We start from the raw sequence: 27,807 nt of genomic DNA, 5'->3' as shown, positions 1-27,807 counted from the left end.
AAGATTTTAGTCATATTTATTTTATATACTAAGTATATATTTTGAATATGAAAGCTTAATATATACTTACTTTTTGTTGGTTCTATCTGATATCATTTTCATTTTTACTTTCATATTTTAACACTGAATTTTACCAGCATGTCATCATTCACCTATTCATTATCAATCATATCATTAATTTATATGTTTCACCTTCATTACTACACTGAATGATCCTGATGTGTTCCGGCGCTTGGTCTTCAAGACCTAAATTTCATAATCAATCATTCATAATCATATTTCTTTTAGAGAATATGACTCAACTGTAACATTTCATTGGCACGAAGTTCACAGAGAGTTCAGATGAAGGTCAGCTTTCATCAAGAGTTAATCTTTAGGTTGCTGTAATTCGATAAGAAATAAACTATCATCCACAGACTTCAAGCTACAGAAACCTTGAAAATCTCAGTGCAGTATTTTGTTCCAATGCGACGTTGGTTTAAATTGTATAAGTTTAACGACTTCAGCTGGGAGATTATAAATCAACATATGACCATCACTGCAAGTATTATTATTATGTTAGTATTAGTAGTAGTAGTAGTAGTCGTTGTAATAATAATAATTATAACTGTATTGCTCAATACAATAGAAACAGAAACCGTTACATAAGATGTAGGTTAAGAATCACAGGTGTTGCTGGATGGTGCCAATTCCCATCGAGATCAATTTTACACTATCAGGATACACCTGCACAAATGGAGGTGAAGCTATTAAACGCAGCCTTTTCCTTTTGAAGGGAACGAAGGTGAGAGAACGATATCTGTTCTACACACACACACATATACATTTACATATATGCATATACATCTGTATTATATATATATATAAAATATATATATATTATATAAGAGAACCCGAGAGATCGTCAGGACTTGAGAGAGATTTACTCCTAGAGAGAGAGAGAGAGAGAGAAGAAGTTTGTATACATATTTTTTGTTCCTTTTTTGCATAAACAGATATATAATATATATATATTTATATATTTCCATACACATCACAGTGAGTGGACCCCGTCCTATTATTCAGATATATTCACAAATTGTTGTACTGTCATATAATTTTCATGACTAAATAAACTTTTTGTAACAAAACTGCTAAAAGATTCAGGTACAAGCATTTTTAGAGGGATTTTGCTACTAGCCTAACTACCATAACAAAACTATTAAAATATTAAGGTATGAGCATTTTTAGAGGGTTTTTGGTGTTTTGAACTATCTAGAAATAGGCACTATATAAATGCTTTTAGAGGGGTTTAAGTATTTGATAGATTAGAGCTGTTTTGCGGGTTAGGGTACACATCCCCACGACTACTGAGGTCGACTGTATATATATATATATATTTATATATTATATTTATATATATATATAATATATATATATACAATATATATATATATATGAACTACTTTCCATACCTTCATTGTTCCCACCAACATTTGATTTGTATTTGTATCACCTCAGGCATTTCTCATATATCTTTCTGGTGTGTCATCTACAGGATTCTGCAGTTCTGTACAAAATTTGCCTTTTATATCTTCAGAGAATTCAATTTGTTGGAGCAGTCACAGGAAAAGAAGCATCAGATAGTAATGCATAGTCAGTTTGTATGAAGTGTAATCTGAATTAGTGCAAAATTATGCGATTAGAAGGAAAGTATCTCCAGGGCCTGTGCTGTAATGCTCAATGGAACCAAAGTTGTTGCAGTGAAAAATAAAAGTTCTTTCAGGAACAGCACCCTGTATGGATTTAGTGCCGTTAGTGCACCTCATGTGGTGCACTGTAGGCACCACTTAAGGTTCTTTGCAACATCCCTTTGGCCCATAGTTGCAATCCCTTTCATTCCCTCTACTTTACCTCCGTTCACTCTCTTCCATTTGTTCAACCCTCTACTAACTGTTGTTTTATAGTGCAACTGATAGGTTTACCTCCTGTTACACCTCTAAAACGTCTTCTCTCTCAGTATCCTTTCAGCTCTGAATGGCCTCATAGGTCCCAGCGCTTGGCCTTTGGCCTAAATTTTACATTCCATGCTGTTCCATTCAGGGACAGCAGACAGTTGGTGTTGAGACTTCTCCAAGCCAGTCACACTACTCACCAAAACTCTGACCCATTCAAAACAACACATTACACAAGGTGACAGTCTTACATAAACCCCTTAATAAAGAAAAGCTTCAAAAAACCTAGGACCCAAAATACCATCCGTAATCAACTGTCAAACATGTGAGCTGGTACCTTCTATACGGAAACCTTAGAAAACCCTCTACCACAGCTTACCCACTCAACAGAAACCCCTCCACCCCACCTTTTATTCGCCACAAAAGTAGCAGAACTCTCTATTTATACCGCAGTCATATAGTAGCATGGATTCACAGGTGGTATGGCATTAATCACCAGATCATCACCTGTGAGCTAGGGTAGCTCAATAGACAGTGAGTCATAGTCATTAGTATTTTCATTGTTGTAAACTAAGACTTTATAAATATTATGCAAAGATTTTGGTAATGGCTCTTAGCATTTAGAAGGGATTTAATGAAATGATTAAAGTGATTAGATCTTATTCTGGCAATTTTTACGTGATAATAAAGGTCACCACATTGTGAGTGACAAATATTATATATAATAGTAGGTTCATTGTCACAGGGGGTAGGAGATAGAGTAATTAAATTTAGAGAAATGGAATTCAGATCACCCCGTCTCGTGTTTGGAGGACTGGTAAAATAGAATATAAAAGCCAGAAGGTTCCAGCATTATAGTACCAGCTTATTTGTGAGCCAGATGTTATATAACTAGTGTTGCCATCTCGAGCTCAGAAAAATACAGAACATAGTTGTATAAGGAGGAAAAGTTGTGGCGAAAGTATTTTTCAGCAAAAATACAATAAAAATTCTGAGGCTATGTGCAGCTGACATGAGGGTGAGGAAGACATGTTTCATATTTGATGAGGATTGGAAGATCACTTCTTAAGTTGTCAGTTATCAGTGAAGTGACAAGCCTATAGAAATTCAAAACTAAATGACGTGTTGTGACATAGACAGTGAAATAATATATATGTACCTTTACACGTACCGAAGGCATAATTTTGCAGTCTGGCAAGGTTGACTAAAAAATACGCTCATGTATTTTTAAGATAATGACGTTCAGACAGCCACATACAGAACAAATGGCGTTCTGTATTGGTTCAGTGCCGAACACAGCATCTCACTCTCCAGTACAGAAGGAATCTGTATTTTACAGAACAGGTGGCAATCCTATGTATAACCATTCCATATTGGTACTGTTTTCAGGAACACTCTTGAGAAGGAGAATTTATTCACATCTCAAGGCAAACTCTTAATGCCAGAAGTGTTTGTACTGCTTTCTTTTTACTTTACACTGCATACCGTATCTGTAATGCTGCTTCATATCTGTATGCATTATTGTAAACTCTTTCATTAGTTAGCAGGAAGAAATGCAAGGAGTGTTAACCTCTAATTGATCCATGTATTGCAAGACATCACTTTACTTTGCATTGTGGGATACCCTGTATAGAAGCTGTAGTAGTTTGAATATACTTCTGTACTATTCCCTATGTGCACAGTAAATATCGCAGGCTGTCCATCTTTCTTCGGCATACTTGTTTGTCAGGGGATAAAACACAAATCTAGGTTTGATTTTAAAGTATGGAAAAACCAAGTGCCCTGGGATGCATTGGAGCATTGTAATCCAGCAGTCAGGAGCTGGACTGGGCTCCCAGATGCTTCTAAATAACCAGAACATTTAGCAGTGCACCTTAAGAATAAGATTAGTGGGGAAAACAGAAACTTGACATTCAGTCCAACAACAAGCCTTGTATTAAATTTTATGACTTGAGTATCATGCATTAAGGATATAAAATATAAGAGGTACCTTACAGGGAATAATTTGCAGATATATAAACTGTGACCCAGAGGCGGATTTAAATATTATTATATTATAAGAATAAGAAGCCAACCAATTTTTATCATGGAGAAACCACCCATTCACTTGTGTCATATCACCTGAAGAAGCACAAGGCCACCTGTTTCTTCAGATTCTTGGTTAAGGGAGGATGTCCTCTCAGTTAAATAAGAATACAACCATTCACATTTCTGGAAAGATTTCATGTTACATATGAAAGAGGCCATCTATGAGCACTTCACCACCAGTGAAGACCTCTAAAGAACTTAATTATGAAAGATAATCAGGTTACTGTATTGCTCATGCCGTTGACACTTTAATTATGAAGGTTAATCAGGTTACTGTATTGCTCATGCCATTGACAGTTTCTGTCTAGATTCTTGGAAGCTCTTCATATCAAGAACCTTAAACCCACTTGTAATGAGACTTGCCAAAATTTTGATGGCACCCCTTATGGCCATCAGTTATGTGATCTGCCAGTGTCAAGTAATAGTAACAGTGTTAACTTGCATTTTGTACATTGAGTGTGGACGTTGTAAAAGATGAAACATGATGCAGTGAAGTTTGATAAAAAATTGTCTTTGTTAGAATGATGAGTCAGCTTTTGAAGTGGTTTGATTTTCCAGAGAGAATGGAAGATTAGATGTATGTTAAAGTGGGTGTATAATTCAGAAACTCAAAGGAAATGCATTCATGGGGGACAGGATTTGCTGGACTGGTGATAAAGCAGAAGTGTAAGATCATTTATGAAAACAGTGGTAGTTGTGCATAATATTATTTCATTGTGGAGAAAGCATGGTAGATTGTAAAACAAGACCCATATGCAAGGTGGAAATCAATTCAAAGTTTTTGAAGCTTCATTGTAGGTGTGTGAAGCCAATGTGTGACAGTCAGTTCTTTGTAACAGTGAATTCTTTCTTGAATCTGTCATTAGAGGAGAAATATGATAATCCGTATGGTCATATTTTATTTGTAAGACACTTCTTGTAAGTGATAAGTGGGTGTTGATGAAAGAAATGATAATGAAATTCGTAATATAGAATGTGATGGGAATACTAGCTGGTAGTGTTGAGGTTCTTTTATAGAACTTAAACTAAAAGTCCATTAATTTGATTAATGGGTAAGAAAGTGTTAGACAGTGATGAAGTTTTCTCTTTCACCGAATTGGTCCGGGTAAAATAGTTCATTATACTTGATAGTTACCCTTATCACTTGATTTGGATTTCTGCTAGATTCTTTCAAGCTTTTCAGTGTCCTTATCTGGTAATCACACTATCACAAACACAAATGTTTATAAGGCAACATTTAGCATGCAACATCAAAGCCCGCAAATAGGAAAATAAAGTATGAAACTGCATTTATTATGGTTGTGGCTAATGTTTTTATATTAAAGAAATCAGGAAAGAATGGTTGTATTCAGAATTGTAATTAATCTGTTTATTTCAGGAGTGTGCTGGAGAATAATGGGATTTAAACAGCGGTCTCCATGGATGCTAAAGTGTACCATTCTCAGGATTTTCACTGCTTTAACGGCATTCTGTTTCATCATCACCATTTTCTTTACAAGGTACTATCACATGAAGTCAACTTCTCAGAATTATAATTTTTGTATCATTCCTTCTCATTACTAAAAGTTTGGGGTAATTTATTTTATATTTCTGTGCTAAGCTTGACTGTAGCTTTACCCCTGTGAGGTAGTTTACTTAAAGAAAATAAGTTTTTAAGATGGTAGCCCTTAATTTATTGGGCCTCAACTCATCAGATTTTGTTGCATAGCTTTTTTTCTAGGCCACCTTTTTGGCAGTGATCTATTTTGTAGACAGATCTGTTATACTGAATAATAATGATAAAGTATAGGTTAGTTTAAACTAAAAATTAGATAGGATAACAGTTGGTCAAGTATAGGCTATAGTATAGAGTCTTTGTTGCTTATCATATTTTGCCACTTCTCAGAAACCCAGACCCCTAAAAGCATCTGATAAGTTGACGTGTTACTGTAATCCATTTCCTGTTAATAAGCAGATGTAAAAAACCCTTAACCGTCATCAGGGGTGAAGGAATTTTTATTCAGGTAAATGTTATAGTTACACTCGTGCACCAGAAGACTTTGGGAATATTGCTATTGATCTCAGACCTCGTGCCATTTATTTCAGTGGAATAAATTGACAAAACACCCAGATATGTAAACTTACTTGCAGGCTGGGAAGGAAATTACCATTGTTTCATTTTGCAGTTAATTTCCAATAGAATTTCAGTGGACAAATCTTTGAATTCACACCTATATGATAGGCGTGCCCACGTTTTCAGACAGAAGTAACCACCAGAGACATCTCTGTCTCCCATAAGGCCTGTAAATACTCAGCTCTTTATTCAAAATTGTGTACTGTAAACAAGCATGACCTTAGTCCACTGCAATAGCACTCTACTATAAAGCATAGCATTGCCCCAACTCAGTTGGGGAGAGCTTGAAAGATGATTGAAGAGAACATCTAATGATTCGCATAAGCTATACCAAAACATCAGTTTTTTATGCCCCTCCTATGCCTTCAAAGACATTATGTGTATTATCTAAAGACTGATGCCCTTTTGGCACAGGCTTTGGGCAGTATGTGCTCTGAAATCATTTGCAATAATTTATAAATAATTTGAAAACCAAGAAGCTCATCATTGCTGAGAACACAGCATTTGGAATAGGCTCACCAAGGAACTTGGAAACCATTGATTTTGAAAGAATACTGATTATTCCTTGACTACCAACCTGTCATTTAAGCCAGGAGTGTATCTATGTTTTTAAAAATAAAAAAAAAAGGAGGACCTTCTGATTTTGCATACAAGATCTCAAAAATGCCAATAAAATCCATGTTTTTTTACATGTTGTGTTCCAGATTTTCTCTTTTTACAAAAATGACATTTTTTGCTACTGAAAACAATGTTTTAATTACATTGACTTAGATTTACTTCCACTTAGGTCCAAAGTGTATTGATTATGGACACAAATCCCCACTTGTTGTTCTGGACTCAAAATAAGATATGGATGAGTGAATTAAATAATTAACCTGAGAACCAAAACATTTAAGGCCTCCAGATTATGTGAAAATTTATCCTATAAAGTGTAAATGTACAGTGCTCTTGCTAACTATAACAAAAGGATTTTATCAAACATGTCATATTTCTGAGTTCAGTCCCGTGTCAGCGGTGAAATTCCATTACAGCACAGAATTTCTAAGTATAACAATGCTAGATATACCAGAAAAGAGCTTTCAGGAAAGCTGGGGTTACTACCCCCAGTCGGCGTCCTCTAGGAAGACGTCGGTATAAAGAAGGGTGAGTGAAATACCACTACCCGGAAACCTACCGAAGATCTCTCTATCAAAATCCCCGGAACAGGCGGTGAGCCGTTACAGCCCCCACACCAACACCCCGCCAGGATGCGACTTACCGCGCCACCTACCTCATTCCCATTTTCTAGCACGTGAAATGCATCCGTTTCTTTTGTGTGCTTTCGTCTCTCATTATTTGGATTTTCTTGCATCTACGATGGCATCGAGCAGCTTTACCATTCTCTAAGTTAAGTACCATCTTCTTGTGGGGTTTTGTTCTATTTTTGGCTGTTATGGTCTCGTATTTTCATAAATATTGAGATCTTATTATGACGCCACGGCGTCCCCACGCCAGCCATGTGACCAGCGGCGACTCCTTCTGTTCTTTCAGTTGGAGTTGTCTCCTCGATCGTTATAGATAGATTTTGACCCCTTTGGTTCCCTTCCTGGTGGTTCCTTGCGGTGGCTCCCCACCTTTTGTTTCAATTACATTTCATTGTGGCCTCTACGGGCCTTTGTTAGGGTGATGCCCGTCTAGGTACCCCCTCCAGGTTGGGTTCCTTTGTATTTTTGGTCTTACTAGGCTAATTATTTTATGCTTGGAGATGGTGCTCTCTTTTATTTTATTTTATTTATTTTATTTAATTTATTTTTTTGTTTACCTCTGTGTGCTGGCGGCAGCCTCAGATCTAACCGCTTCCCCAGGTGGCTACGCTCCCTATTGAGCACATTTTGGTTTTTATAGTGATGGTTATTTTGTGAGGTAGGCTTGTTTGCTTCCATCCCCTTGCCCTGGGTGTGGAGATCAGGTTGAGGAGTTTTGTTTGCTGTTTCCTCCGGGATCGTTTTCAGGTGGGCAGAGTGAGCCCCTTAGTTCTCTTCCTCCATTTGGGGAATCGAGTTCTTTGGATGTGTTTCCTCTAGGCTAGTCGCCCCTTGCCCCGCCATTCTACGATCCTGTTGGTTCTCCAGCACAAAATTTCTCTCCCCTGTTGCTTCCCCCTCCCTTCTGCCCTCCTCCTTTTTCCTAGCCTATACTGGGTTAGGTCCATATTAAACTTAAGCCTAGGAAGGAGTTGGGCTTGGGTTGTGTGGCTTCCAGTAGTAGGCTACCCTTCCAAGATTCATTTTCTGGGAGGTATGGTGCAGTTGAGCGGGTGATATGTTTCTCCCGTCTCCTGTTCCTTCTGGTAGCCTACTCTCTCCCCTTCCCCCTCCCCTCTCCCAGCCTTGCTCTACTCGCGTGGTGGCGCTAGATGGCGTTTTCTCGAGTTCAGGGACTCCTCCTGTTGGTTGAGGGATTAAGCTCCCTCCATATCGTCCCTAACATCGCTGTATTGGGGTTGGTGGTTTGTTTACTCGAGCGTGTTCGGTGATCACTATCCATACCTCTCGTCTCCCCGTCGGGTTCGTAGATCGGTAAAATATAATTGCTCAGACCTATGTTATGAACATACGAGCATTTTGCCCGTCTTGTTTCTCCGTGGGGAAAGTAAAGCGGAAGGATTTACATTATATAAGGGGAGCGGATCCTCCAGTCTCGGAGTTTTATCATCACTTATTACTGTTTTTGTTTTGTTTTGTTTTAGATAAGTCTGTTTATCTTCTACAGGAGTGCAACTCCTTTATATATTTTATATCGTGAGTCGGTCCTACACCGGGGCTCCATGTTATTTTACTGGCAGCCTTATGGTTGGTTCCTGGTTTCTCTTTCCTTCATTCCCGGAGTCCTCCGGGTCTGGCGCTCTTTACCTTCCACTCTGTGCAATTTTTAGCTTACTGGCCCAGTTTATGATAAGGAAGTTCTTCTCCGCCGGAGTATTCGGTTGTAGTTGAGTTTCCGGCCTTGCCGGCTTTTAGGTTGCAGGGTGGGAGGTTCATGTAGCCTTTCTACCCACAGACTGTTCGCTGTGAGGCCAGGGTGTACCGCCTCCCTTCAACAACCCTACGGTCCGCGTGGTATGCGGACCACGCTGGTTGTGCGGTCGACTGGATGACCTGGTTGTTTGGCACCCTGATGGTTGTGAGGTTTGCTTAAGCTCTCTGCAACTGTCAGGATGAGTCGGTAAGTGACAGTCTTTTTCTTCCGTTTTATGCTCCTCATATGTGTATATTGTTTATGAGGTTCCCGGACTGGTTTTTTCGTTCTTAGCTAATTGTTGGTTTTCTTACAGGCGGACGAAGCTTCCAAGAAGTCTGCCTTAGATCCCTCCGGGCCTGGGTGGCTGGGTTTGGCAGGAATGTTCCGTCGGGGAAGCCCTACGTCCTCGGCGCTGGGTTGAGGACTTGCTCTACCCGGCGCACGGGTGGCGGCCGCAGTGCCTGAAGATCTTGCCACCCCTATCATCCAGCAAATCCGGGATGCGACCCAGCCACCCCAAGTGGATATCCTCTCGCTGAGGTCTCGGAGGATGTAGCCATTGGATCTTAACCTGGAACCGATGAACACAGAGCAGGACCAGGTGGTAAGTGGTGAGGTAAGTGAGGTTGTTGGGGCGGGCCCCCTCTGTTTGACTCCCCTGCTTCATCTGTCTCTTCATTTGCAGGTTTCGTGAAGTCTTCCTCCTTGGGTGATAGAGCTCCGTCTGCTATCCCAAGTTGAGATGAAGACTTCATGGAAGGCGAAGGGCTACAAGTCCTCGACTTCCAAGAAGGCATCGCCCTTCCCCAGTCCCGAGGCTAAGGTTTCAGGACCTGTAGCCTCCGGGAGCAAGTCTGGTTCCTCCAGCAAAGGCGCGGTAAGAGGGCTGCAAAACCAAGCCCTCTCGCCAACCTGCTTTTCGACGCAGAGGCCTTTGCAAATCAAGCTTTTATAAGCGTTTACAGAGGACCTAGATACGAGATTTAATAAAATCTCTGAGAAGTTGGCCAGTCATGATAACATACTGGCGGGAATAAACTCGCCCACCCCAGCCGAACCACAGTATGTTATCCCCCGACACTGCGGACCTCCGCGTTCGATGTCGGTAACCCTTGGCGTTTACTCTCGGGCCATCAACATGATGGCAAGCTGACAGTTGAAGGTCTTGGCACGAGACGGTTGGAGGAATTGGAGTTCTTCCCCCCGATCTCTTGCCCCCACACCCCAGGCTTCGTGAGGCTTACGGAGGAAGCTTGGATTCGGTCAGATAAGGTTCCTAGGGAGACTGTCATCGTCCCTAGGGACCAAGCTCAATCGGCTCTCCTGCGCACTCTGGCGGAGTGGCAGGCAGAAAATACTGAAGTTGACTCCTTTCAAGGGCAACTTTGCAATGTTCGCCCTGAGAGACAACCTACCACCCTTGCTTGGACAAAGTCGCTCTGGCTCACGGCCCAGCGTGCTTTGATGGTAATCGTTACCACAGTTAAGAGAAACAGACCCTACTTCCTGGTATTCCCAGGAAGTAATGAAGTTCTGGGTGGACGCCCGTCCACTTTCACTGTCGGGAAGCTGGACCCCCTTCTGCGCTTCCGCAATTCAGTGAGCAGCTCCCCAAGCTGCGGAATCTGTATTGAAGGCGGAGTTTGATGCCGGACTAAGTTAGCCCGGTCCTTGACTCCGTCTGCCTACAAAGCTACTGCCATGTCCTGCTCGGACGAGCCATTCTTTCAAGTTTTGGCTAAATCCTTGCTGGCTGGCTTCCAGTCTGACTTGTTCGGGTTTATCATGGCCAGACTGGAATGCGGAAGTTCATCTTCGCGATGATGCTACTATCCGCCACGAGCTAACAAGCTCGTTAAAAGCTCGATCTGGGGACCTAACCTCTTCCCTGAAGAGGAGGTCACAAACGTTATGGCCGAGGCTACGGGCCAATCAGAGTCTTAGCTCTCGCTGGGGCATTTCTGCCTATAGCGTAAGACCCCAGAATCGGCCGGCCCCAAAGCGAGGTGAGGCAAGCGCTTCCAGGGAGGCATAAGAGGCCCCACCATCAGGGCGGTAGTCAAGCCGTCCCGGTCTCGGCAGTAGCCCAGCCTTCTACCTCAAGGCTCACCCCCCAACAGTATGTGCTGGTCAACCAGCTGCACCCTCTATGTGGCTTCACCAGCGTACAACCCCACATATGAGGGCCGTGGATACTTTCACGGCCTTAATAGGGTTAAGGGAGGAAGAGGCAAAGTCCCCATAGAGGAAAGCCCAACACCACCCCAAGGGAAGGCCTGGACGTGGTAGGGGGAATAAACCCGCTCCCTCCCACTGAGAGAAACACAGGTAGGTGGTCGCCTGTTTTGGTTCAGGGACCAATGGACCTTCAGCCCTTGGGCACACAGCGTGTGTCCAAAGGACTAGGATGGAGCTGGATCAAGAACCCTCCTCCTCTAACCAGATTTTACCAGCCACCCACATCAATCCTACAGGATTACGTGACAGAATTGCTCAACAAACGAGCAATAAAGAAAGTAAGGCACCTAAAGTTTCAAGGCAGGTTATTCACTGTTCCCAAAAAAGACTCCGATCAGCAAAGAGTGATCCTGGATCTGTCGGCGTCTAAATCTCTACATAAAATCGACAAATTTAGCATGCTTACGGTAGCTCAAATGCGGACTCTACTTCGGCGTGGAGCCGTCACCACCTCTATCGATCTTTCAGGCGCTTATTATCACGTCCCGATTGCGCGGAACTTCTCTCAGTTCCTCGGTTTCAGACTCGGGAATCAAGCCTACTCCTTCAGGGTCATGCCCTTCGGTCTGAACATTGCGCCCAGGGTATTCACCAAGCTGGCGGACACGGTAAAAACAACTCCGGTCTCGAGGATATCCCTAGCAGCATACCTGGACGATTGGATAATTTGGGCACCAACAGTTCTGGAGTGTCAGAAGGCTACGTCCATAGTCATCAATTTCCTGGAGTCGCTGGAACCAACTGAACAGAGAAGTCCGCCTGACTCCGGGTCCCGGTTTCCAGTGGCTGGGTCTCCAGTGGGATCTGTCCTCTCACGTTATCTCTCCCGCCTCCCAGAGGAAAGATAGCATCTCTCACCAGGAGATTCCTCAAAAATCCATCGGCATCCCGCCGATCCCAAGAAAGAGTCCTTGGTCTCTTCAATTTGCCTCAGTGACAGACCTGCTCTTAAAAGCGAAATTAAAGACATAAACAGAGTGTGGCGGAGTCGAGCCAATGTCAAGCTCAGAGACAAGGTCTCCTCTGTTCCTCGAATCTTAAAGACAAGACTGCGGCCTTGGACCACAGTCAGAGCCTGTCCAAAACAGTTCCGCTTCAATTTCCCCCTCGGCACTAGTTGTTCCACAGACGCTTCCCTAAGCGGCTGGGGATATTCACCAAAACAAAAGAGTACAAGGAACGTGGTCCACAATGTTTCCAGCAGTTCCATATAAATACCCTGGAAGCTATGGCGGTCTTTCTAACTCTGAAGAAAATCCGCCCCCCCAACCGGATTCATATCAGGCTGGTGTTGGACAGCGCAGTGGTAGTTCATTGCATCAACAGGGGCGGCTCCAAATCAGGTCAGGTAAACCAAGTAATGGTTGCTATCTTCTCCCTGGCGAACAAGCACGGCTGGCACCTGTCAGCCACCCACCCAGCGGTGCGGGCGTGGTGGCGGATTCCCTGTCAGGGCTACTCCGTTGGAGGCGGAGTGGTCCCTGGACGTGGAATCTTTCAAATGGATTTACCGCCGGGTTCGGGCACTCCAAAGTGGATCTGTTACGCAACGGAGAGCAACTAGCTCCCCTGTTATGGCCCCCAACCTGGACCCTCAGGCGTATGCTACAGACGCAATGACAGTAAGATGGAACAATTGGGAGAAGATTTATCTGTTCCCTCCAATAAATTTACTGCTGAAAGTATTACAAAAACTCAGGACATTCAAAGGTCAACCAGCCTAGTAGCCCCTATTGGCCGAAGAGCAGTGGTTCCCTCTTCTTCAGGAACTGGGATTGCAGTCTTCTGGATTCCCAAGCCCATTCTGACCCAGACAGTACAAACCAAGACTGTGTCAGCTTCCTCAAGAATTCAGAATGCCCCTAGTTTTATGGACTTTATAAAATTCGCAGCCCAAAAGGAGCGAACATTGACCCTGTCAACACTCTGTTTTTAGAATCAGATAAAAGAGATTCTACTCTTAGACAGTATGACTCAGCAGTCAAAAAAATTAGCCTCCTTCCTAAAAGCATCTGAAGCCAAAATCATGACGACTAATTTAGGAGTTTCCTTCTGCTAGATCACTGTTTGAGAAAAGGCCTTGCACTCAGGCCACTATTACCACAGTCAAGTCAGCATTGAAGAAAGTATTTCTTTACTGGCTTTAAAATCGACCTTACAGATTCCTATTTTTCATCTATCCCAGAGCATGCGCTCGTCTGAGACCAGTATCACGCCCACATTCTGTTACGTGGTTTCTCAATGACGTCCTCAAGTTAGCATCAGAGATGGATAACTTTCATTGCTCTTATCAGGATCTGTTAAGGAAGACTTTATTTTGATTAGCTTGGCTTCAGGTGCTAGAATCTCCAGAGCTGTCGGCTCTCACTAGAGTGATAATTTTGTGAACTTCCTCCCGTCTGGAGAGGTCCTCCTTTCCCCTGACCTAGATTTTTAGCTAAGAACGAAGACCCACAGGACAGGTGGTCTCCTTGGAAGGTGGTGCCCCTTCCTCAAGACCAGTCTTTATGTCCAGTTTATACACTTAAATCTTACCTTTTAAGAACTCCACAGAATAAGTCGGGTCCTCTTTTTATCAGGGAGAAAGGTGGTACTCTTTCACTAAATGCTATAAGACAACAAATTCTGTATTTCATTAAACAGGCCAACAGATTCAGTTCCTAAGGTTCATGATATTCAGCAGTTGCTACTTCCATTAATTACTTTCATAATATGGACTTCTCAGAGTTATCTAAATTTACGGGTTGAAATCACCTCTAGTGTTTAAACGCCACTATTTAAAATCGCTTTCAAGCCCTGAAATTTTCTACCATAGCTGTGGGAAGTGTCATCTCCCACCTTAATTAATCATATCCTTATCCTTTCCTTTTCCCCCCCCGCCTGCCTCATTTACTTCTCTGCTTATTCTCCTGGTTGATTATACCTCACTGCCTGGCTCCTCATATTGATGTATCTTGTATCTGTTGATGGAAAAAGTGTAATCTGACATGCCATGATTGTTTTTTCTTATGGGGTACTGGACAGTTTTTATTTGGCTCCACATTACCCCAGATATATGTATATATTCTGTATATGTTAATTTTCATTGATCTTGTCTCTTACGTGTTTAGCCTAAGTTTACGTGTATAGTATTAAGGTTGTATTTGCAATTATCTTATGCACATTTCATGTTTCACCTTGCTTTAAGTAATTTTAAGATTTTTGGGGCTTCTTCCCCGTCGTGTCAGAGGACCTCCCCCGTTTCATAGTATTAAGTTTTTTGATGTGCCTTAGATTTAGTATACCTTAGTTTTAGTATTCTTGCTACATGAAAGAGATTACTTGATTAAAATTATTTTCGAGTAAAATTTTGCCTTTTTTCTTCAGATTACCCCATTTTTTTTTTGTAGTTACAGCCTTGGCATGATTCTCTATCACTATTTCACCGGCTGACACGGGACTGAACTCAGAAAAGGGATTTTGACAAAGGAAAAATCTATTTCTGAGGAAGGTCCCGTGTCTGTGTGACTTCCTGGATCACCTAGTACTCCCCCCTTGCACATGCCAAGTCTGGGGTTAGTGCTAGCATGGAATGAGGTAGTGGCGCTGGTGTCGCCGTCCTGGCGGGTGTTGAGTGTAGGGGCTGTGTGACTCACCGCTCTGTTCGGAGGATTTTGATAGGGAGAGATCTTTGAGTAGGTTTCCGTGGTAGTGGTATTTCACTCACCCTTCTTTATACCTCGCGTCTTCCTAGAAGACGCTTCGAAGAGGAGTAGTAACCCAGCTTTCCTGAAAGCTCTTTTCTCTGGTATATCTAGCATTGTTATACCTAGAAATTCGTGCTGTAAATGGAATTTCACCCGGGTGACACGGGACCTTCCTCAGAAATAGATTTTTCCTTTGTCAAAATCCCTTTTTATGTGAACTTGACAGCACCATGGTCATAAAGTATATATACCTGCATAATGTAAGAGTTTAGATGTGGAAATTTTTAGCATAATCATATCCTGTGAGATAGTTCAAAAAGGATATAATATTGAATACAAGAATAACATCTGCAATACTGCAAGAGGCAATACTTGGAACGAGTTCACACTACTGTACAGTACAAGACTTCCCCCACAGAAATTGTCTTCCAAGAAGATGAGACCTAGCATGGGAATTGCATTTGTGGCAAGAGTTCATCAGAGGTATAGTATGCATCCCCTGAAGTGCTGCAGAAATTGATTGGCTAGTTTACATTTGGATCATGATTTGCTAAAATAGCAGCAGGGGAAATGTAGGTCTACTCAGACTAATTAGATAAAAGAAGGGAGGTGATTTTTTATGATAATGTATTTTCCCCCCCTCAGATAATAATGAACTTAATACTTGAAATTGTTACTGGCTATGAAACTCAAAGAATACAGACAATAGTCTGTATTGCTCCATAATTTAGAAATAGAAGTGATAAATGACTGAACATTGACTAGCTCTAGAACTACATCTTTTGAAATAAAACTTGACATAGGCCATCCCATGGAGTAAGGAGTATAATGAGATAGTTAAGGTCTCAGATATGATAACCCAGTGTACTGTTGTCTCCAGTGAAAATTCAAAGAGAGGCACTGCTGAGGAGAATTGCAATTACAGCATTCCAAGATGGAATTAAGAATAATATCACTAATGAATGCAAAATCTCTTAATTCAAGGTACAGTACTGTATAGCAGTGGTAGCATTGAAAGAACCTTCCTAGACATATGAACAGTATTCATGAGCTGACTTGCAGAGGAACATTTGTAGTACCCAAATCCTAATAATCCAGTTAACAAAATCAATGATTTGTTCCTGTGAAGCTTTCCTAATATTTTTCTCTAGTCCAAAAGTGAATTGTAAAATTTTCCAGCTCTGATGGTTGCCAAGTCCAGTGATTTAGTACTGTAAGTCAAATTGCTTTAGAAACATTAAACCTGACCAAGTTTTTTCTTCCCCAGTCCAAGATAATGCAAAATCACAGCACTCGAATTATATATGACAAGAGATGTCAAAACTGAAAAGATGCTTATGTAAAGGGATGGAAGATTGCAATTTTTCCCAAAAAGTTTCAGATGCCAATCCAAACTTATTAGGAAAACATTAGCACATCATTAAGTTACATAGATCATTATGCATGTAAGCCATGACTGAGGAAAGGACTCCTTTTATTCATCCAGAAGGGAACCATATCCATTCAATGTTGAGTGTGGCCCTTTTGTATTAAACTACTCCAAATTTTATTACAACTAGAGGATTAAAAAAGAATTTTACCTAGGATTGAAGACTTATGAGGATTTCAACCTGCTTTAGCTCCAGTTCTTTATCAACCTGCTTTAGCTCCAGTTCTCTTCAGCAAGCTGTTCAAAGTCCAATTGCAAGCTTATTTTCATCAGATCCTGCGTTAAAAGATAAATTACAACTCAGACTTCTAGATATTGACCCTTCTGTTTTCAAGTCTTCAGAGCTTTCATCAGATGAAATGGCTGCTTTGATAGAGAAAAAAACACCCAATCTTCCTGTCAGATTTTGGGAGAAATACAGTAATAGAAGACTAGCCAAGAATAGAACCTGTGCTAAATTCCCATCTCTGTACAAACTCAATTATGTTGATACACACTGGCAAGAACTTCAGACCGTTAATGGACCCTATTATCTTTTTGGGGCATATTTTGATAACAGAACTTTAGTAGAACGTGCTCCATCAGTACGTATCATAGGTCAGATTGCTAGAATTAATAAAAAACCAACTTTATTTTGTCAACTTTGGTTTGAAGAACACAAGGAACCAGCATTTGCTCCCATTTATGAGCACAGATATCTATGGCAACGTGTAATGGGATTGCATCACAATGGTGTTATGCAGCCATATATGCTTTCTTGTCAAGTACCTGCCAGCTTCAAACATGATGTACCACAAGCTGTTTCTGTCGTTGAGAGACCTTGTGACATGGCCAAAACAATTCTTAAGGTATTCAACAATTTGCCACAGTCTGGTCATAAAGAAGGTTTTGCAGTGTGTGTAAAAGGAATTAGTATTCCATTCATTGATTTCAGTGTTCGATTGGTTGAATGGCTTGAGCTTTTGTTCATTTTGGGTGCAAGCAAAGTGATGCTTTATGATCATGATATGCATCCAAATGTTTCCAAGGTCCTCAGTTACTATGAGAAACAAGGACGCGTTGAAGTTATAAAGCTGCCATTGGCTGGTAGGCAGCCCAATGTATTTGGCCTTTTGAATAAGTATTTAAAATCCATTGGCTTTGGCAAGGCTTACCAAGAAACACTCCCATATAATGACTGCTTCATGAGGAATATTAACAGGTATAAATACATTAATGTCGTTGATATTGATGAGGTTATACTACCAAAGAACTCTTCATCTTGGAAAACACTGATGGATGTTTTAGTGCCAAAAGCTCTGAACGAATCACAGGAGCTGACTCCATCTGATTACGTTATGAGGCATGTCTACTTCTTTGATGATATGGGTCATGCAAATGAGACTGTGCCAAATGTTCCTCGTTATATGCATATGCTGCAGCATGTATATCGGTCTCCTAATTACAATAAAAAGACACATTATGTCAAATGCTTTCATGATACAGACAGAGTTCTGACAGTCCACAATCATTTTCCGTTGTCATGTATTGGCGGTAAATGCTCTTCATATTTTGTTGACACAGCAGATGCTCATTTACAGCATTATCGCAAGTACTGCGTAAAAGGTTTGGCAAAGGTTTGTGAAGAAAAATACAGAAACAATAGTGTCCTAGACACTACTATCTTGAGATATAAGGAGCCTTTGATCTCTGGTGTCACTGAGACCTTATTCAAGATGGGTTTCTTGGACCATCTCTTGAAACAAGACTTCAGTGGTGCAGCATTTCTGGAACAGAACTGAATGGGTATAATATTGTCATGCAGTTGCTACATTTTGTAAATTTATGCAGTAAATTTCATAATTTTGTCGTGTAAATTTTCAGTTTGAAGTAAAAGCACATATATTGTGTTGCTGTTCTTATTAGTTTCTTAGTTCAGTGTTTTCAGTACAAAATCATACTGACAAGAAGTCAAGTGTTAAGGTAGTTGTGTATAGGGGATACTGATTTTGAATAACTTACAAATTTAATATATCTATTTCTTACCTTAGCCATATATTCAATAGTGTATTTGATGTTGGGTGGTATATCTGTTTCTCCTACCTGTATTTTTTTATGCATCTCCAGCATGGCTTCAATAAGGCAAGACATACTGGTAGCCATCTTTAGTATCATTTACATTTAGATATCCTCCCTTTATGACTTCAGTTAGTCCTTTTTGTTGCTTATGATGTTGCTTAAGCTATCTGAGAGTGAAGCATGAAGATTTTAACCAAACTTACTACGTTTGGCTTTTTTCCTTCCTTCTTAAAGCCAAGTTTTTAAATTTATATTGAGCCTCCCCCGTCTCCATCGACTTTGCTGGAGGTTCGATTTTGTCACGTCTTCTCCTCCTTTGTATCAGTGACCTCCAGCCTATGTTGTCTCAGGGATGGAAGATTGCAATTGTTCCCAAAAAGTTTCAAATGCCAATCTAAACTTATTAGGAAAACATTAGCATATCATTAAGTGAAATAGATCATTATGCATGTAAGCCATGACTGAGGAAAGGACTCCTTTTATTCATCCACAAGGGAACCATATCCATTCTATGTTGAGTGTGGCCCTTTTGTATTAAACTACTCCAAATTTTATTACATCTAGAGGATTAAAAAAGAACTTTACCTAGGATTGAAGACCTGCATTTAAATAAATTTTTATTTTACAGTGTACTTATGAGGATTTCAACCTGCTTTAGCCCCAGTTCTCTTCGACAAGCTGTTCAAAGTCCAATTGCAAGCTTATTTTCATCAGATCCTTCGTTAAAAGATAAATTACAATCCAGACTTCTAGATATTGACCCTTCTGTTTTCGAGTCTTCAGAGCTTTCATCAGATGAAATGGCTGCTTTGATAGAGAAAAAAAACACCCAATCTTCCTGTCAGATTTTGGGAGAAATACAGTAATAGAAGACTAGCCAAGAATAGAACCTGTGCTAAATTCCCATCTCTGTTCAAACTCAATTATGTTGATACACACTGGCAAGAACTTCAGACTGTTGATGGACCCTTTTATCTATTTGGAGCATATTTTGACAACAGAACTTTAGTAGAACGTGCTCCATCAGTACGTATCATAGGTCAGATTGCTAAGATTAAAATAAACACAACTTTATTTTGTCAGCTCTGGTTTGAAGAACACAAAGAACCAGCATTTGCTCCCATTTATGAGCACAGATATCTATGGCAACGTGCAATGGGATTGTATCAGAATGGTGTTTTGCAGCCATACATGCTTTCTTGTCAAGTACCTGCCAGCTTCAAACATGCTGTACCACAAGCTGTTTCTGTAGTTGAGAGACCTTGTGACATGGCCAAAACAATTCTTAAGGTATTCAACAATTTGCCACAGTCTGGTCATAAAGAAGGTTTTGCAGTGTGTGTAAAAGGAATTAGTTTTCCATTCATTGATTTCAGTGTTCGATTGGTTGAATGGCTTGAGCTTTTGTTCATTTTGGGTGCAAGCAAAGTAATACTTTATGATTATGATATGCATCCAAATGTTTCCAAGGTCCTCAGTTACTATGAGAAACAAGGACGCGTTGAAGTTATAAAGCTGCCATTGGCTGGTAGGCAGCCCAATGTATTTGGCCTTTTGAATAAGTATTTAAAATCCATCGGTTATGGAAAGGATCATCAAGAAACAATTCCATATAATGACTGCTTCATGAAGAATATTAACAGGTATAAATACATCAGTGTTGTTGATACTGATGAGGTTATACTACCAAAGAACTCTTCATCTTGGAAAACACTGATGGACGTTGTAGTGCCAAAAGCTCTGAACGAATCACAGGAGCTGACTCCATCCAATTACGTTATGAGGCATGTCTACTTCTTTGATGATATGGGTCATGCAAATGAGACTGTGCCAGATGTTCCTCGTTTTATGCACATGCTGCAGCATGTATATCGGTCTTCTAATTATAATAAAAAGACGCATTATGTCAAATGCTTTCATGATACGGACAGAGTTCTGACAGTCCACAATCATTTTCCGTTGTCTTGTATTGGCGGTAAATGCTCTTCGTATTTCGTTGACACAGCAGATGCTCATTTACAGCATTACCGCAAGTACTGCGTAAAAGGTTTGGCAAAGGTTTGTGAAGAAAAATACAGAAACAATAGTGTCCTAGACACTGCTATATTGAGATGTAAGGAGCCTTTGATCTCTGGTGTCACTGAGGCCTTATTCAAGATGGGTTTCTTGGACCATCTCTTGAAACAAGACTTCAATGGTGCAGCATTTCTGGAACAGAACTGAATGGGTATAATATTTTCATGCAGTTGCTACATTTTGTAAATTTATGCAGTAAATTTCATAATTTTGTCGTGTAAATTTTCAGTTTGAAGTAAAAGCACATATACAGTATTGTGTTGCTGTTCTTATTAGTTTCTTAGTTCAGTGTTTTCAGTACAAAATCATACTGACAAGAAGTCAAGTGTTAAAGTAGTTGTGTATAGGGGATACTGATTTTGAATAACTTACAAATTTAATATATCTATTTCTTACCTTAGCCATATATTCAGTACTGTATTTGATGTTGGGTGGTATATCTGTTTCTCCTACCTGTATTTTTTTTATGCATCTCCAGCATGGCTTCAATAAGGCAAGACATACTGGTAGCCACCTTTAGTATCATTTACATTTGCATATCCTCTCTTTATGACTTCAGTTAGTCCTTTTTGTTGCTTATGATGTTGCTTAAGCTATCTGAGAGTGAAGCATGAAGATTTTAACCAAACTTACTACTTTTGGCTTTTCTCCTTCCTTCTTACAGCTAAGTTTTTAAATTTACATTGAGCCTCCCCCGTCTCCATCGACTTTGCTGGAGGTTCGATTTTGTCACGTCTTCTCCTCCTTTGTATCAGTGACCTCCATTCTATGTTGTCTCAGTTCACCTTTTAGTTTTCTGTAAAGGAAAACTATTGTGATGGCTTTGTCTGTCCATCCGCACTTTTTCTGTCCGCCCTCAAATTTAAAAACTACTGAGGCTAGAGGGCTGCAAATTGGTATGTTGATCATCCACCCTCCAATCATCAAGCATACCAAACTGCAGCTCTCCTTCTAGCCTTAGTAGTTTTTATATTTTTTTTAAGGTTAAAGTTAGCCATACTCATGCTTCTGGCAACGACATAGGATAGACCAACACTGGGCCGTGGTTAAAGATTCTTGGGCTGCAGACACTGCAATCATCAGAGTAACATTTTGTCAACCTCCAAACCAGGCAAGGCCACAGAGACTTTTGAATGTACAAAACTGTTTTTATAAAGTGAAGACTGTAAGTGGCTGTTGATGCCTTTGATTTGTGAATTTGCTGCCTTGGTGAAAGATGTTTTGCTTCTTCTGGCAATTATTTTGTTTATGTCTGTCTAAGCAGATTTACTTATTCAGTGTCTGCTATTTATTGAAATTGTTTACGAGTGAAGCAGAGTAACTGGATTCTGGGATCAGGTAAACAGGTCTCAGAAGAAGCAGAGGCAACACCACTTAATTAAGAAGAAGAAAAGGCAGAAGCTAGAGAAGTATGGCAAATAAAAATGAAGAGGAAGAGACTAGAAGAGAAGGACTAAACTTGAGGTGGTCAAGTTGTAAATGGGAGAAAATATGACTGATGTTGGTAAAAGAAAGAAAGAAGCTGCAAAAAAATGGAACAGAAGTGCCTTGTGGGTAAAAGTTACAATGTATATTTGAAGACACCAAAGGTGAATAAAGATAAAACCCAATAGGTATCAGCTACTGATTTTCATGTTAAGTTTATTTTCAGTGTACTGTATTCAGAATATGTGAAATAAGAATCCTTTAAGAAAATATATTTATACTTAGGCTTGTTTACAAATCATTTCCTCCTTACTTTGCAAGTATAGCTACATAGTATTTGATACGTGTGAGTATCAGAAATTGTTAATACCCCACTTTAATATCAAAGTTAAGTATACCTTAGTTTAACCAGACCACTGAGCTGATTAACAGCTCTCCTAGGTCTGGCCCAAAGGACTAGATTCATTTTACGTGGCTAAGAACCAATTGGTTACCTAGCAACGGGACCTTCAGCTTACTGTGGAATCCGAACCACATTATAACGAGAAATGAATTTTTATCACCAGATGTAAATTTCTCTAATTCTGCTAGCCAAGAACGATACCAACCTGTCCAATGAGGAACTACTTTAATATCAAAAGCTGCAGCTTATACACACTGGAAGTAAAAGAAGAAATGCAAGATACTGCAAAAATTGGAGGGTACGAATCTGAAGGAAAGGCCATAAGAGAATGATAGAATCAGCTAGAAATAGATATGAGTAAAGCATGAGAAAGAAAAACTAGGTCATTCAAATGTTTGATGGATCTAGGAAATGGTAGTTTTTTATATAAAAATCAACCGCTATCTGAGAATAGATACACATTTGATTGATCTGGATAATCTCTCCACAGGATGGTCCTATTGAGCTTTAGGCCATCAACAACTTTGGAATAAGGGGCTGATGTCACCTGGCTAGTAGACAAAGCCTCTCTGTGGATCAGTCCCACCTTACCACCAAGGGTTGTACAGTTAGGACATGGCTTCAGTGCCTAATTGAAGAATGAGGTTTTGTAATTCAGCATTCTGAGGCAAGTCAGCCCAAAATCATGTTAATAAATTGAAGACTCTGAGGGGAAATGATGGCTAGGTTCAGCCAAATGCTGGTATATTCATCTGTTTCTTGAATCTTCAAAATGACATTTTGATACATAGTTACCACCTGCAAAGTGGAAAAGCAATACTACAGGCAGTCCCTGGTTATCGGCGGGGGTTCCATTCTGACGGCGTGATGGTAACCGAAAATCGGCGATTTGGGGCTTTTTTCGGCGCCGAAAATCGCCGGTTTTCGATTATCGGCGCCTCTGTTAGGTATGTATCTGCGCCAATACCCAGATATCGGCGCCGATAAGCGGAAATAGGCGATTTACAGCGCCAAAAATTGCTGATTTTCGTCGTTAGACGAGCCCCGTAAAACTGGACTGCTGATAACCGGGGGCTATCTACTAATATCAATTGATATCAAAGAATGGCTGGAAAATATTATCCTAGTCATGTTGGATGTAATCAAAGTTACATTAGATGAGGAATTTAAGCGAATCTAGTAGAAAATGATGACAGTAATAGTGGAAAAGGATAGGGCCTTGTAGGTCAGTGCCATTTGAAGATTATGACTCTTGGCTGGAGTCACTTGAAAACATTTCTCTTTGGATAGAATGAAACGTGGTGTAACCTAGCAGACAGTCAAAGATAGCACCTTTTGTATCTGTGCTGATCTGTATTGGACCAAGCATTGTCAAATGATGGAGAAGAAACACCTCAAAGTGAATCCACAAAAACCCTACGTTATTCAAACATAGAAATTTAGAATTGTGTCAAACTCCTTTTTAGTAGTGTCTTCATTCTTGATTAATAATGATATAATTGTCATAAGTGGCCAGAGGACCTTTTATTCCCCCAATGGATAGAAAATAGATATGGCATTATTTACAATCATGGTCTTGCTCTGTGCTAAGAATCACTAAATCTTTACTCTGCCTAGGCAAAGGAACTGACCCTGTGACTTCATGTCAGTCTTGTTCTCTGCTGACTACATACTGGGCATATCCTTGGTTAAAGACCTTTATGTCGCTTGTTGGTTGTGAGGCTTAGTGCTTGTTTTGTCAATGGAACGATTGTTCCCTATTTGAAAGTGCACTCCTTTTCCCGGTGGAGCTTATTTTTTAATATACAGAGTTTACGTCTGTTGTCTTTGCTTTGGTAGCGACAGTCAAGTTTGGGTAATCATCGAGTCAGGGTCCAGACAGCTTAGCAGCATGGACGTGTTTAACAGCAGGTAGTTGTTACCTGTTGGCCTCTACAGTGCTCGAGGATGTGAACTTCGATCGAGTTTGAGGATGAGTTGATGGCTAACCCTAGTCATCAGTGGAGAGGAGGCATTCCTCTGGGACAGCAGTTTGGCTGTCGCATCGACTCTGCTGTGAACGACTGTGTTTTGTGGAGATGTTCCTGTTTGCCGTCATGGGGCGGTTTTGACGACTTCAAGGCAGTAGTTTGATGGTCATCCTCTGTGACCCTTGTTAGTGGTCTTGACATCTCTGGGTAGATGTTCAGTTTTGCACTGTGCGAGGATTGTGAATTATTATTACAGATATTTATGAATGATTGTTATCAGTGAATTGGTATTTATGATACTTTGGATTATTTATGCTGCTTTATTGAATTCTTAGATATTTGGGTATTTTTGGTTATACCATTATTTGTTAATTGATGTTACTTGTAATAATTATGCTGCCTGTAATGTTCGTTTACTTGATGTAGCGTGAGTGTTTACTTTGATTTGAAGTTTTGATAGTTTTGCTTGGGCGGTAATGTTTTATTTTCAAGTAACTAATTTTGCTACATCTTTATGACTGACTCTTTGATTGTGGGATGTTGTATATTTATTGATTTACGCCAGACTTGACTCACTTGTCAATATGTATATAACTTATTGTAATAAACTAGTATTAAGGTTATTTTTGCTCGTTTTGTTGTTTCCCTTTCCCCGTTGTTGTCTCGGCCTCTGCCAGTCTTTCCAGTTCATTTCTCTGTAACTGATGATAGAACCTGATGAACCGAGATGTGGTTCATAACATGGTTTATGAAGAGTCCTGACACACCTATAATTAGTCAATTATTCATTATTGCAGAGTAGTAGTAGCAGTAATAGTAGTAGTAGTAGTATACCTCTTTTAGATAAGATTCATTAAAAATTATTGCTGCTTTAGCCACTTTAATTTGCTGAGTCATTTTTCTTTTCTTTTTTAGCTCTTTTTAACTCACCAGATGTTAACTATGATCTCTGAAATTCATATGTAAATTCTTTTTCAAACAGAGTTACAGACACAGACTGTAATTTTCTTCATTTAATGTGCACAGTATGTAAAAACTAGAACAGTGGCTGTTAACCCTTTAGGAAAATATCACAATAATACAAAAGTTGGAAATGGTCTTGATTCTAAGTTTTGATATGGGTGACATTTATGTGCCCATTGCAGGCCGGAAAGTACTGGGTATTGGTTTAGTAGGCAATGAGTACTGAGGAATTATCTCCTTGAACCTAATGGTGGATGCTTTCATCCATGAGCTGTCTGTTAAACTCAGTAGTTGCGTTATATGGGGTATGGGTTTATTGAATGCCTGCATCCTTGGGGACCCGTGTTCAAGAGATGTGGTTAAGGCTGGTATCGTTTTGCTGTGAGGTATGAATGGTTGCACCGAACCTTATATTTGCTGGTAATCAAAGTAGAGGCACGATAGTAAATGCTGTCAGAGCCTGTTAACTTTTCCCATTTCAGGACCAAGTCCTGCACTCTAGTCATGGCCAGTAGACTTTGTGTCGTACAGCCAAAGCTACGAGAGGTTCCAGGCTTATAGTAGTAAGTGAGATTGATAATCTGTAAACGTGTGATGGAGGGGGCTTAGGGTGGATCACAAGGCTTCTACATTCATCTGTTTGGGGTGTTGAATGCTAAATACTCACCAAGGTGGAGACACTGATGTCAGTGTGACAATTCATCTAGATGAGGGACTTTGTAGTATTGTAAAGTCACCACATCGGCGCCAGGATAGTGTTTCATACGCCATTAATTAAGTCTTGGGTTTCATTAGCTTGTTTTCTTGGTGACTTCCCATTTTCTTCAAGCTCAATTAGTCACGCCTAAAACGTGCCAGGTCACGACATTTTAATCATTTTTACTTTATGCGTATGTATACAAATGTCACACTTGTGTATCACATGTTTCTTCATTCAGCAGGCATCAAGACTGTATCCATACCTTGTAGCTCTGTATGTTTTGTATTGTAATTAGCTGTACTCGTTCACTGCATATTATTGTTTATTGTTTCGACCTCAGGTCATTAGTCAATTCCATTGTCTCTCGCGATCCATCGTCATTCGGCCGCACATAAGCTTATGCCTGGGTCTGTAATTCGAAAGTAGCAGTAACTTTTACCTGCTCGTTTCTTTGACATATCATCCAGTGGTGACCCCTGAGTATCCCCGAGCCATTAGCGGACTCACACGGCGACTTAGTCTTGGCTCCAGGATTTCTCCAAAACGCTCTTAGCGGCCCATCCCTCAAACACGGCGCTGTAACCAGCGTTTTGAGCGTGCTGACTCGCAGACAGACAAGTGCCAAGAAACACCAGCGTCACTAAGCGGAACCACACGGACGCCAACGCTTTTGTGACAGCCAGTGAAGGCAAAGAGAGTACGCGCAATTAGCATAAGGTTAATTTTGTTACAGTAATGGTCAGGACAATGCACGAGCGAGCATGGACGCTGATTTTATCCTCCTTAATGCTTATTTTTGTTAAACGCGACCCGCGGACTCCCATATAGGTTTACCTACCTCCCATCACACCGCGCACTGCCCCTGATGGAAAATGTTTCTCCCACCACTATTTTAAACCAATGTTTTGCCCATGCAACACACAATTTGGACCATGAATTTTTTTTTTATTTTACAAAATGTTTTGCCACCCACCGAGAGAAAGCTGCCGCCCGTTTTACGCATGGGGAACCCATCCAAGTTGGCTGTTTGCAGGGTGGAGAGCCACTTTACAGAATCGCGGACCTGAAACCACGAAATCCTACAGGCCAACATCAATGCTCAACGCCCTTCCGGAGGACGTGTACAGAAAACTCATCTCGCGAGTGATTTTTAAAAGTCACACTCCTCACCCCATTTTCAATTGCACCACAAAACCGTATGTTCCTCCTCGAAGCTTGCTCCTGCCCATCGCCATTCCTTATATATAATGTAGCGGGCTGGCCCTAACTAAGCAAGTGCGACCTTCAAACATAAACCCACGCCTAACTTCCTCAATTCAAGCTTGACGCATCTTTCGGGGCATGGTATTTAGATCTCCTGTCACTAAAGTCAGACATCGGTGGCAGGAAGTGTTTCGGCAGCGCCATTATAAGCTTCCGCTGAGCTTGTTTTTCTTTGGTGAATTTTCTTCAAGCCAATTAGTCTCCTAAAACGGCCAGGTCACGCAAATCATTTTTACTCACCCCTACACCATGCCTACGATGACCTTCGAGACGGCGCAACACCTCACATGACTCATTCAAGGCTTCACATTTTTACTTTATGCGGCTAAAACCATATTGCCTCTGTATGTTTTGCCGGTCAGCTCCGTCCATTTTTTAGAGTTTCGACGTCAGAGTCAGCCGTCAATTCCATTGCCAACAGACGTCCACGAACCACAGCAGATGGAGGTCCCCCTGGATCT

General features: G+C 40.7%; 2 protein-coding genes across 5 annotated transcripts in view; both read left to right on the top strand.

Moving 5' to 3' along the window:
• The window catches only part of LOC136838480 (uncharacterized), a 135,492-nt gene that overhangs the window by 73,319 nt on the left and 34,366 nt on the right, over nt 1–27,807 (top strand). For 3 of the 4 annotated variants that reach the window (XM_067103447.1, XM_067103448.1, XM_067103446.1), the window contains exons 2-3: nt 5,401–5,521; nt 19,175–25,043. In XM_067103447.1, coding sequence (XP_066959548.1) covers nt 19,702–20,769 — 1,068 coding nt within the window. In that variant the 5' untranslated portion in view covers nt 5,401–5,521; nt 19,175–19,701 and the 3' untranslated portion in view covers nt 20,770–25,043. Of the gene's footprint in view, nt 1–5,400; nt 5,522–19,174; nt 25,044–27,807 lie in introns of those variants that run through there. The other variant, XR_010853007.1, reaches the window with a different exon arrangement.
• LOC136838479 (uncharacterized) lies at nt 16,658–22,335 on the top strand. The gene has a single exon (XM_067103445.1). The coding sequence runs from the start codon at nt 16,848–16,850 to the stop codon at nt 18,267–18,269; it is 1,422 nt and encodes a 473-aa protein (XP_066959546.1). The 5' UTR covers nt 16,658–16,847; the 3' UTR covers nt 18,270–22,335.

Source organism: Macrobrachium rosenbergii, chromosome 5 (assembly GCF_040412425.1).
Source record: "Macrobrachium rosenbergii isolate ZJJX-2024 chromosome 5, ASM4041242v1, whole genome shotgun sequence".
Classification (NCBI taxonomy): Eukaryota; Metazoa; Arthropoda; class Malacostraca; order Decapoda; family Palaemonidae; genus Macrobrachium; species Macrobrachium rosenbergii.
Note: the sequence above shows the minus strand (reverse complement) of the source record. Positions and strands in the feature narration are given on the sequence as shown.